Genomic DNA, 12,220 nt, shown 5'->3' with positions numbered 1-12,220 from the left:
ATAACAAAGCCACTCTCACCCTTTAGCACTTGTGATCAGTTTCCTGAATGTCAGCTTCCAGATGCTGGCTCTTACCCTGCCTGTTCATATCAGAGAGCTGCAGTTCTCTCTGTGGAACAATCTATTCACTATCCTCAAGCCCTTGATATAAAGGTTTCCTAAGTCCAAGATACGTTTGTACATTTGCATGTACAAAAGTGAAAATCAAGGGAACCACTTCTCTTTCTGTGGAAGTTGCTGCAATAAGAAGACAATTTCAGCCAATTTCTCACAATTTCAGCCAGAGTGGTATCAAACTGCTATTGCTGTTCTAACTTATGGCCCAGGTCTGACATTCTTAGAGGCAATTTCCCATAGATTTTCTTCTAGAAAGTAATTTACTTTTAAAAAACTAACAAACACAAACCCCAAAATAATTTGTCAGATAGACTGCCACTGAAAGTTGTGTGTAGTTTTATTTCAACATATCAAGCACAAACAGGTTTCCCCTAACTGGGGAATATGACGAGGAATGTACTTAAAAATTTGGAAACATTTACATTGAAAGATAGCCCAGACTGGCACCACCACTAAGTATTTTAAGGCTGTATATATAGCAGTACTTACCACTTGGAACTACTTCAGGCCAGAAAAGAAAGGCTTAGTATTGTCTGCAGTCTACAGAAAATATTGCAAATCTTTAAAAAATGGTGTAAAATAGGAAGACTATTAACAGGGTTGAACAATGCAGTGGCAAAACCCTCCCTCTTTCCTGACCTTTGACAATAAATGTGCCTAAGACCAAACACACGTACACCTACATCGCTCCCATCCTTCTCACCTATGCTGGGGCAGTGGATTTCTCTCTACAATGCTAGTGTGTGATATTATAAAACAGCCATATAGCAAATAATAACAAGAAGAGTAAGTGACCAGGTTTTACAAACAGGCGTGCGTGTCTGACATCACCCTCGATGGGCCAGACCCAGGACACCAGTCAGCTCCGTAACCAGACAAGGAGCTCTCACTGAATACTTCCCATTTCCTAAAGCAGAATGACTCTAGGAAATTGTGTATATTTATAGTTTCTGTGGAATGGAAAACAAAACACATCCTGAGGTCCCATTCTGCATGGGCTGACTAAACAGATCATGACTTAATATCCCAGGGCTGGATTTTTTGGACCAAGTGTTCTCTCTCCTGTAATTAAAGGCAGCCGGACAGGCACCGTGGACATCAGTTCTTTACAGCTCCCCAACTGCTCTTCCTCACTCCTGGAGCTATGACCCAGGCCACCGTGACTTTTCCAAAATGTTGAGGTGATTACCATTTTGGGGTTACCAATACTGCTGGGTAATTATTAATTGCATCAGAAAATGACAAAACATAGAAAACAAATTGCACAATTAAAGCTACATTTGGCTTCAGCATTAAGGCCCATACAGGTTAAGAGGTCCTTGAAGATGTACATGTAAAAGGCAAAAAATGACATAATCTGCAGGAACAAAGTTTTGCACGTTCCTAGGTCCCTTTTTAACCTCGTTTTTCCACCTCCTTCCACCTCTGCTGTGTTGGTTCTAAAGTGCTTTGGTGCCTCGCTGGGCTCCTTGCGTGAGTGGCCCCCTCCTGCAGCCAGTGATCATTATTGCTGCCAAACGTAGTGATTTTATTTGAAGACATAATTAATGAAGAGTTGACACGTAAGAAAGATGCAGAGGAGAAACCAACAGCGAGAGTCCAGGAGGAAGTTTTCAGAAGAGGCCTTCCTGTGGAAGGACTTTTTGTTCAGAGCGCTGAGGTTTCTGCAAAAGAAAGCAATGCGATTATTTGTGTGTTGGAGAGAGCCGTGACTTCACATATGTGCATACCCAGAGCTTCCACACCAGGAGGGAACCCTGCACTTTGGTGACACCCTCAGAGTAGTGTGCCCCCCCAGACCTTGCCTCCCTCTTTTTAACAGGAAGATCAGTACTTCTGGCTGCAGCTGGTTGGCATGGGAAGGGCACAAACCCCAAGAAATCTCTTCATCCAGCCCTGTAAGTTTAACCTGTGCCCTCACCTTCCCAAACCTGCCCTGGACACCCCCAGAAGCTGCAGTGAAGATCACCAATGACTCTGGCATCCAGAAAGGGTAGGCCTCATGTGTGATCCCACCTCACGGAAGCCTTGCCAGGGCTGGATAATACTCCTCATACAGAGGGAATCAGCAGGGCTCCCTGGAGCTGAACTAGCAGTTAATACCTCCCCACAGGAGTTTGCAGGGCAAAGCCCTCTGTCAGCAGCAGATGTGGTTACTGTTTCTCCCTAGACTGAAACCAGCAATTTGTACAAAAAACCGGAGTTTAGCACTTTTCACCACAAAGCCCAGTTTTTCAGACCACACCCTTGCATCTCTATAGCAAACTGAAGAAATTCCTAACATGCTGGTCGGGAAGGGAGATCTCACACATTCTTGCCTGGCAGAGATTTCTTTTTAGCCAGGGCCTGGCCCAGTCCTTCTCAGTCAGGAGTTGAGTAACATCCTGAGGTGATGCTTTTTGCCCAGAGAGAGAATGTTAAGAGGAAGTAAACTGTTTCAAGCAGAGCGTGGGTTTGTCTTTCTGGTATGATAAGTGGTTACTTTACCTGCAACAACTTGAACTGCACTCCTGCAGCTCACAGAGACACTCTAAAGACCACAGTAAGGAGTTAAATGCCATAAATTACCTTTAGCTCATTAAAATCATTGATTGATGACAGAAAATGGTTACCTGTGTATGTCCTGTTGGGCTTTCTGTAGGGATAAGACAGCTGAGTGAATTTCCTTCAGGTGATTCATTTCTTTCCCACACTGAGCGCACAGGCTTTCAAACCCTGTGGCAAAATATTGAAAGACAATTATGTTTTGCATCACCATTCTGGTGGTAGTGAAACACAACACAGCAAGTGGGTGGCTGTAAACTAATTGTCACTTCTAGGGGGACACTTTCAGGAGGAAACATGGGGAGAAGGAGACAGGGAACAGAATCTTCCACCCAGAAGATCCAGGCCACTGTAAGATCCAGGTCACTTCTGTGACTCTGGGTCAGGGTGCTTCTCAGTCAGCTTTAAGGAAACAATGCTCCCCAGCTGAGGGGAGGAGAAAGGAGTGCTCACACCTGCTCACTCTCTCAAACATTCAAGATCACCTTTACCAAAGGCAGAGAAAAGAGAGAGAAACATAGCCTGTTTCCTATGTGCTGTTTGGAATGTCACTGTATTTTTCCAATTTTGCAGGAGTTGGGAAGTCCTTGTTGTAAGGCAGAAACAGCACATACAGAGAACAGAAAAGAAGAACATTCCCTGTGCTGCCTGTGGGCTGTTGGCCCATGGTATTAACTGAGAAATGTCCCAGGGCTGGCTCAAGAATTAAAGTACCAAGGCAAGAACATTAAAGCCTGACCCAGTGACACCCAAATACTTGCCATCATCATCTGAGAGCTCCTGCACTGACTCTGGCGTTGAACAGCTGCTCTCTGTGTTCTGGCTGTGGTTGGATGGCTGATCGCTGGTTTTGCGGCGCCTGCAGTCTTTGGCAGACCTCTGGATAAAACAGGGATTAGATGTGACTCAGTCTCTATCACATTGAAGAGGTGTGTGATTGCTTTAAACAAAACAATTTGGGGTGCTGGGAAATAAGTGTGAGATTGTGAAGTTTGATTGCTTTCTCAGCAACTCCTGGTAGTTGGACTCTGGCAGCTGCTTAAGGATATTATACACGTGCCTCATACAGAAGCATTTCCCCAAGAGACAACATTCTTAAGACACCTATCCAAATTATTCTTCTTGTAGCTTTAACTGACACATACTATGGATCAACCTTATAGTTCCTTTGCTAAGTTGTGTACCTAACTCAGCCAGGTAGGTAAGAGATAGCTGGAAAAGAGGAAAAAATTAGAATCAAATTCCCCAGCAATGATTTTTCAGAAGGTGCACGAAGGATCTTAACATCATGGAATTTTTATGCTAGTTTCTTGATGCACTGTGGAAAGTTTCTCCCTCTCTCTCAGATGAATAAACCAAACACATTAATTCAAACTTCTCACTACAGGGTCTGAAAAGCAGCTATGGATCCCAACTTCCCCACTGAATCAGAGAAATTCAGATGTGGGGCATTACAAAAGAAAAGTCTATGTACATAATAAGATACAAGTTTTTCAGTGTAATATGGGTTGTACTTAGCTAGTTTACCAGCTCTACATTTGCAAAGTGTATTATGAATGACAGGTATGGCTCCAAAGATGGAAGCACTGAAATAGGGGAGTATTATCTCTGTTTAAAGGAAAGGATGGAAAAACGTTTCTTGTCTTGTCTGAGAGAGAGTGAGTGATAAAGGCTCATGGCAAAGACTGAAACTGAAGTCAGGGGGTCTCAGTTTGTACTCCAAAACTTACAGGAAGTTTTGTGCTTTGGAAAGATGGAACAGTGAAGTTCAGCTCAGTCATATGCAAAATTCTGTGTAAGAGTCACTGTCACTAGCATTGGGTGGAAGAAAAATGCCAAAATTGATAGAATGAGTCAATCAGTAATTACAATTCTTTGGAGCTAATAATGGTATAATACTGCAGGTCTATAATCACAAGCTATATTTACCCAAAACAAAACTTTCAGCTTATGCTGTGCTTACATGAAAATGCTGTAGAAAATGAGCTGTGTATCTAAACAATCATAAAGAATATGATAATCTCCAGAACAGGCTTTTTACCTTGTGCCGTGTAATTTGATTGTTTATGCATGCTGCTTTGTGGTTTGACATCCTTGTGGACAAGTGTCTTTCCATTGTCTGAAGTATTCCATCCTTCTCAAATTGGGCAATGTCGTTCAAAGGATCCCAAGGTCTTAGACTTTTGAGACCAAATAAAAAAATCCATCAGAAAAGCAAGAATCCCACATTAGCCCAATACACTAATTCCACATGCATCAGGACAGGCAATCATCGCTGACAGTAGCCAGACTTTCCAGATGCAGTGACAGGACTAACAGAAAGTTCCCTGCACATTCACAGCTCCTTGCAATAAGTGAGGGGGTTCAGTCTCCAGAGGCTTTGCCCTTGTTGCCCAGGGGAGGAAAGCACAGTTGTTAACTCTGCTCTAACAGAGCAGAAAAGCTCTGCTAAATGACTCTGCATTTGATTGCAGCAATAGGAATTTGCATCAATGACACAGTGGATGTTCCATTGTCACGCCCTCATTTCCAGCTATTCCCAATTAGTATCATGAACATGTATTCTAATGATGACACGGAGCTCAGAAAGGGCAAGCTCTGGACATGGTTTTGGGGAATGGCAGGGCTCCAATGACAGGTCTCTAGCCCTGCTTGCATCCGTGGGAACTCAGGCAGCGAGATGTGTTGGGAACCCCAAGCCCAGCACTCACTCCTCGTATTTGTAGCGCCACTCGTTGGTCCCAGCATCGTGCCGGAACAGCAGCGGTTTCCATTCCGTGCCGCTTTCCCTCCGCTCCCGGGCGGCGTTCCTCTGCTCCTCTTCCAGCACAAACTTCTCCTGCGTTGCCTTGTGCTGATCACCTTTGTTTATTGCACTGGTAACATGCTGCCAAAGCCTAGGAATAATCAGGGAAGGAAGTTAAACCACCTTAGAACCAGCAATGTATTTTGCCAGCTGGAACTTTAGAGCAGGAACTTGTCAGGTGTATTGATACACCAGCGGAACTGTACCAGGATTGCTCAGCCTCTGCTTTTAGCTTGTAAGTTAAAGAAACTGAGAAAGGCAACACTGAATGCTGTATGAGTGACCTGCTGGAGGAACTTTCTCTTAGATAACATCACCTACAACAATTATTGAATTCTTCAGTGCTGTCTGTTTATTGAATTCTTATGCTGCTGTCATAAGGAAGTTGTGTTCAACTCACTGAGATCCGTGGCCTCTTTAGAGGTGATTGATGGAGAATTTGTTCTGTTCCTCATCCTTTCAAGGCATTTCTGTTTAGAAGCTTTTGCATCAATGTCTGTCCCCAAAACAAATCTTTATATTTAAAGTTTAGAAGTACTGGAAAACGAATTTATGTGCACATCTTGTAGCTGCACATGCACCTTCTATACAGGATTTACAACCAAATCTGTAGGAAGCTGATTCAATCCACAAGCAACAAGCATGTCCTTGTGCTTACAAGCTGCAAGCATGAACACAGGTTTTCACTCATACTTGTTTGCAGCTGCCAAAGGATAAGTGATCTGTCGTATGAGCTGTTCTCACTGAGCATCTGCCCTGGGGAGAGGATCTGCCTTTTACCAGAGGAAAATCAATACATTTTTTTTTACTACAGCGAAGCTGTGATCAGCTTCTCCACAGTTCCTATGATCAGAGCACTTTAATCTTCATTTCAGATTGGAAATACTTCTGAGACTAGCAGCTAGCCTCCCAAAATATTACTGTATGCTTTAGTGTTTAGAATGTGCACAGGAGATCCAAGCTGTTCCATTATTCCCAGCTCCACAAAACATCCATCCACCATTTAGAAGATTAATTCATTACTGCATTTAATTTGGAGCTTGCTGTGAAGCTCTTAATTTAAAAGTGATCCTGAAGCTTTCATCATATTTCTATCACCATACATTAACACAGCATTTCCAAAAATGCAGCCTCTTAGATAAGTAACTGGATGCAGAGCAACGCCTTCCTTTTATTTTTAAGAAGTCACTCCCCTGTTTCTGTGTATGAATAATTTCTCCCAGAAACAAAGGAAGGAAACTCAGTGATGGGGATGGGGCAGGGTGGAGTGAAATAACAGCCTGAGAATATACTGTGGTGGTGTAAAGCCTGTCCTAAGGAATGCAGTAGTGTAAAGAGTGAGTCCCCTAATTCTACAAACCTTAGAGGTTTGTAGAATTACAAAATTAGCACAAAATTGTTTGACAAGGGCAAATTACTCCATCAAGAGTTGCATGTGTCAGACAATGAGGCCCTCCACGGTGAGCTGCATGACAGTATGAGCTTCAGAGATTCCCCAACAATTGTGAAAATAGGTGATTTTCAGCACTGCAGGAAAGACTAAGCAATTTAGGCAGAATATTACCTGAAGTAGATGGCAATTTATTCATGCAACTGTCAGCATAACAAGGAGTTTGGTGGAATGTCTGTAGGAAATTCTGTAACTTTCCCTTTTTCCTCCTTCCCTTGGATGCATGTAACATTATTAATCCCTCAAGCAGCAAAGGGAGCCAGCTCTCACCATAAACTCTCCTAAACAGAGAACAGGAGATTCTTCGCCCACGAGACCAAGATTCTCCTTTAAAAGAATCTTCTTCTGAAGATTATGAGAAAAATGTACTGCAGTCTGCCCTGCTTTGCAGAGTTAGCACACCTGCTCTTTAAGTTACAAATACAGACTTTATTGCTCGTAATGACCACTGCTGTTGATGCCTTGAGAAGGCTGACCTAGAACAGAGACTAAATGGAGTTAAAGAATAAAGTAGGGATTTTTTAGAAGGCCTCAAACGGATACACCTTGGGCAGCACAATGGATACACCTTGAGCCCAGCCAGGGCTACACCCAAGACGAACCCAAAATGGTCACAAAAATGGATGATTGGTCACGGGGTCTCTCACTATTATAAGTTCTGGTCCATTTGCATATTGTCCAATTGTTCCATTGCTGGTTCATTGCTAATTGTCCAATTATATCTTTAGCTTATGAAGTCCCATCCTTCTTGTTTTTCTCTCTTCAGTCCACTGTTGTTTATGCTCTTGGGCCTGAAATTTGGCTCATTTGTCCTTGGTCCCCAGATAGAGAAGGAATTGTTTTGTCTACCTACTCTGTGAAGAGAGCTTACTATTCCCTAATATGAAGCTCAGAAGTACTACACTAAAGCAGTACAGAATCTGGAAAATATAAAAGCTAAAATCTGAGGCACCACTGTCCAAACTAAATTTTTGTGTGTTTTTATTTTCATGCAATCCATTTCTTTACCTATAAAAAGGGGAATCTTTTTAGGCTGATGTGATGCAACACCAAAATCGGATGTCCACAGAGAAGTGCACAACATTTTGCTGAGTCAGGCAGCAACTGCATGTGCTGGCTTGGGATTTTGGCTGGTGCTGGCTGACGGTAGTGGAGAGGAAGCACAATGAATTTGTTTAAAGCCAGCCAGCCCCACATAACTCTGTTCAACTTTGCTCAACAACTGCACAGTGTGCATTATTCACTTCTTCCATTTCCTAAGTGTATTGGGTTTGCATGGCCTGATTTTTGGCAAGAGGGGTGGCTTCTGCAAAAAGCTCTAGAAGCTTCCACAACATCTGGCAGAGTCCTGATGGCTCCAAATATGGACATGCTGCTGGCCAAGACTGGGGTGCTGGTAATGCCTCTGTGATGACATACTGAGGAAGAAATCAAAAGAAAGGTTGTGGCACAGTTTTAATTGTGACTAGAGAAGTGTGAGGTGAGAACATGGGAGAGGAACAGCCCTGCAGACACCAGGGTCAGTGCAGAAGGAGGGGGAAGGTGGTGCTCCAGGTGCCAGAGCCCAGATTCCTCTGCAGCCTGTGTGTGGAGCAGCCTGTCCATGAAGGACCCTGTGGAAGAGTGACCCACGCTGCAGCAATTTGGGGAGGACTGCTGCCCATGGGATAGACTCACACTGCAGTTTGCAGGGAGCTGCTGCTCCTGAGATGGAGCCATGTTGGAGAAGTTAATGGAGAACTGTATCCTGTGGGAGGGACTCCACAGTGCAGCAGTGCAGGACTCTTCTCCCTGAGCAACTGGAGAAGCCATGGGTGATGAACTGACTGAAACCCCCACCCTCCTGTCAGCTTGTGCTACTGGGGGAGGGGGAGATAGAGCTGTGAGGGAGGGAAGGGTGGGGGGAGGGTGGTTTTAGGGGCTTATTTTACTTCTCATTATCCTGGTCTGATTTTTTTAGCAATAAATTTCTTTTATTCTTGAGCCTGTTTTGCCCTCAGTGGTAACTGACAATTATTTTCTTACAGTCTTTAACTCATAAATCCTTCATTAAATTTTCTCTCCTCTGCCCAGCTGCAGAGAAGAGTGAGTGAGCAACTTTCTTGGGTAGCTGGCATCCAGCCAGGGCCAAACTGGACACTAAGTTATGTGCCTGTTTTATGTAACCCAGATCACCTTACAAAGCCTGGTGCAGACTGCACTGGAGATCTCAGCTGAGATTATGAGGCAGGGTTAAACATCTGTTTAATTACATTCATTCATAAAATCCTGTTATGTGGTTCAAAGTACTGCTCTGCGGATGCCAGGACTTCCCACAATCCCTACCTGTACTTTAAGAGCTTGTGGTTGAAATAACCCTTCTTAACAAGGTATCCAACCTCAGGATGACATCCTGCCCTTTTATAAAATGCTCCAGCAGTTACAGAGATCTCTGGAGTCCAGGCAGAATTGTTATTTTAATCAGATAAAATGTAGCCTCCACTATTTCTCAGCCCAGGTTGATTTCAGAGCTGTACTTCATGGAAATACTCCAGAGTTAATAGTCTGGAAAGAAACAGGTAAATGGCTGGGTAATATGTGCCAACAAAGCAGGTCACTGCCTTTCCAGGACTGTGCTGAGGAATTGGAGGAGCCCTGCTGATGAGAAGCCTGCTCCCAGGAGAGAAGCAGCAGTGAGATGTTCCCCGAGCTCCCCACCTCTCTGACTCAAAGTCCGTCTGCTCCTCAAACAGTACAATGTGGCGCTTCAGTCTCTGCCTGCGCACTTCGCTGGTCGGGTTCCAGAACATTTCTGTGCTCCCATTTTTCAGCTCGTTTATATGCACTTCTCCATCCTGAGAAGGAAAATAAATGAATCCATGACAATCAGAAAACAAAGGCAGGAATTAATCCTGACAAACTGAAGCTGCTCCTGGATGATGATAAGGGATACCTGTTGGTTAGGAGGCTTCTTTCCTCCTCTATGCCATAAAATCTCACTGAACACTTCCTGAAAGTTTCTGAAATGAATGAGACAAGGCATTGCCAGAAACAGTGGCTGCATTTACCATTAATCAGAGTAGAAAGGGACCTGGTTCCTTCTATTAAGTCTTGTCCCCAGACCTGAGTGCCCTAAGATATTCTTCTTTCATCACTGTTCTTCCCTCCTCCCACCCAGCACATAAAAAAAAGATCCCAAGCTCCTTTATCAAAAGTCTCCCTCAGTACTTCCTCTCCCATGATCCCATCTGCTAGCTCCAGGACTGATCCCAGGTCTCCAAGAGACCTCCAGTGTGGAAAGGATGAGGTAGGCAGGTATTATCAAGCACCACTACGTGCATCTCTAACAAGCATACACACAATCACTCAGCTGCTGCTGTGACCCTAGGAGTAAGGAGCGTTGGGATTTACTTCCCTTCTTTATTCAGGTGGGTCTTCAGGTCCTGAGGCAAGGATTTCTGTTAGGAAACTGGATGGTGTCAGAGAAAAGCCAGGAGAGCAGGCCAGTACTCCCAGTGGGGAAGGAGGAAAACCAATATCATCCCTACCCCACTGCACAGCAGCTCCTCTGTTCACAGCACACTGCTGCAAGCAGCAGCTTACAGAGCCACCATTCCAAAGCCATTTAACTTCCTCTATACATCACTGCAGTTTGTGCACCACTAACAGCCAGGACAAAGATCAAGGGAGGAGGGTGAAAGCAGAAGGCTGAGAGCTGAGCAGCATTCAACATTGTGGCTCAGGAGAGCCCCTGGATGATGGGCTGTCACAGGTGGTGCTGGCAGGATCCACCACAGACAAGGTACTCCACAGCCCAGCACAACTCACCACTGACAGGGCTCATCCTGCAGGACAGGGAACTCAGAATGGAGCAAATCCCTTGTACATGCTTAGAACGGGAAAATCTCCCAATTTCAAAATGGTCATTAGCTTTTTATGTGAAAAGATAGACTGCCCAACAGGGCAAGTCCAGTACCAAAGGCTACACTGTGGTTAGGACCTCACCATAGTAAGGGCTTTATCCAGTCACATTTCATCTGGCTTTCTTTAAATACCTCCTTCAAGATGAGACAAATCTTGTCTCAGAAATGGCAATTTCTTTGGACTGGCAAAGGAGCACAGACCAACTGTAATGATCATGCAGATGCCCAAATGTTGCTCAGAGAAATACCCAGATGTCCAGCCCAAAGCCAAGGGTCACCGCTTTTGTTTCAGGTACCAGGAGTTCAAATCAAAATTAGACTACATCATTCACTGCAACTTTATTCTTGCTGGATTTTGGCTTGAGGTTGGCTCTGGCTGAATCACTTGGGTATACTGGGTGCACAAAGGTGCCAGGAGCTCTGCTGGCTGTTCTGAGCTGGCCATAGAGATAACACTCTCACCGAATCGATGTCTCTGTCCCTCAGCTGACAAACAGGGTACTATCTATCTTCTACCATAAAGGTTTGCTGTGAAAATAATGAATTCAAAACCCTCTAAGTTCTTCCCTGAATCCCAGCCTAACTGGGGAAGTACTGAACACACCAGACAAAAGGCAGCCTCAAGGTCTTTGCAATCACACCTAACACACATTATCTCCGGCCATCAGTGCTTGCCCTAAGCCTCAGACCCTAAATACAGACCCACTGCCTTTGACTGAGAGCCCCCCTACTGCTGCCAGCTTTCTCAGGCTCCAGGAGTGCAGCGCTCCTTTCACTGCCAATGGATGGGACTATTGAAGTGCCAATGACCTCCTGAGGTACCTTAAGAGGTGCAGCCCAGGCTGTGCTGCCAGCATGCCCTGGGGCTGGTGGTAGAGGCAGGACAGGGCCCTCCCAGTGCCCACTCCAGTGCAGGGAGCCTGGCAAGGGCTGCCAGCCCTCCCTGGAACCCTGCAGCCACGGGCTCCTAATCTGCCAGCAACTTCGAATATCAAATGTTACCCAGTATCCCGTGAGACTCGCTAGCACTTCTTCTCCACATTTAATCTTCCCCGAGATCTGATTAATGCTCGTGCTGCCACCAAAGAAGGGCTGTCAGGGGAGAAGAGAAACAGCAAACATGGTCAGTGCAGGGAGGACTGGAAGGGAGCCAACACAGAGATGCAACAGGAGGGAAGGAAAGTGCAACTGGCTGACTCACAGTATTTCTGGGGAAAGGCAGAATGAATTCTAACATGGATTTTGACTGTCTCACATTGTGCCCCCTTCCTTTTGTTTGTAACACCACAAACACTGCAGTTGCAGGTAGGGAGATAAGCCTTGAGGTGCATTAACACTCAGGAGTGCAAGGTCTCATCTTTATTGGAAATACTCTTATTTATTGTCAGCCAGACATCAGGA

At 44.8% G+C, this 12,220-nt stretch overlaps 1 protein-coding gene across 7 annotated transcripts in view; it reads right to left on the bottom strand.

Annotated features, from left to right (window-relative positions):
- Positions 1-436: 436 nt before the first annotated feature.
- OSBPL5 (oxysterol binding protein like 5) overlaps positions 437-12,220 on the bottom strand; it is a 173,143-nt gene continuing 161,359 nt past the window's right edge. For all 7 annotated transcript variants that reach the window (XM_059849012.1, XM_059849013.1, XM_059849017.1 and 4 more), the window contains 7 exons: positions 11,822-11,911; positions 9,615-9,751; positions 5,373-5,558; positions 4,703-4,841; positions 3,423-3,540; positions 2,730-2,832; positions 437-1,781 (listed from right to left, as the gene is read on the bottom strand). In XM_059849012.1, coding sequence (XP_059704995.1) covers positions 1,646-1,781; positions 2,730-2,832; positions 3,423-3,540; positions 4,703-4,841; positions 5,373-5,558; positions 9,615-9,751; positions 11,822-11,911 — 909 coding nt within the window. In that variant the 3' untranslated portion in view covers positions 437-1,645. The remainder of the gene's footprint in view (positions 1,782-2,729; positions 2,833-3,422; positions 3,541-4,702; positions 4,842-5,372; positions 5,559-9,614; positions 9,752-11,821; positions 11,912-12,220) is intronic.

Source organism: Haemorhous mexicanus, chromosome 6 (genome assembly GCF_027477595.1).
Source record: "Haemorhous mexicanus isolate bHaeMex1 chromosome 6, bHaeMex1.pri, whole genome shotgun sequence".
Classification (NCBI taxonomy): domain Eukaryota; kingdom Metazoa; phylum Chordata; class Aves; order Passeriformes; family Fringillidae; genus Haemorhous; species Haemorhous mexicanus.
Note: the sequence above shows the minus strand (reverse complement) of the source record. Positions and strands in the feature narration are given on the sequence as shown.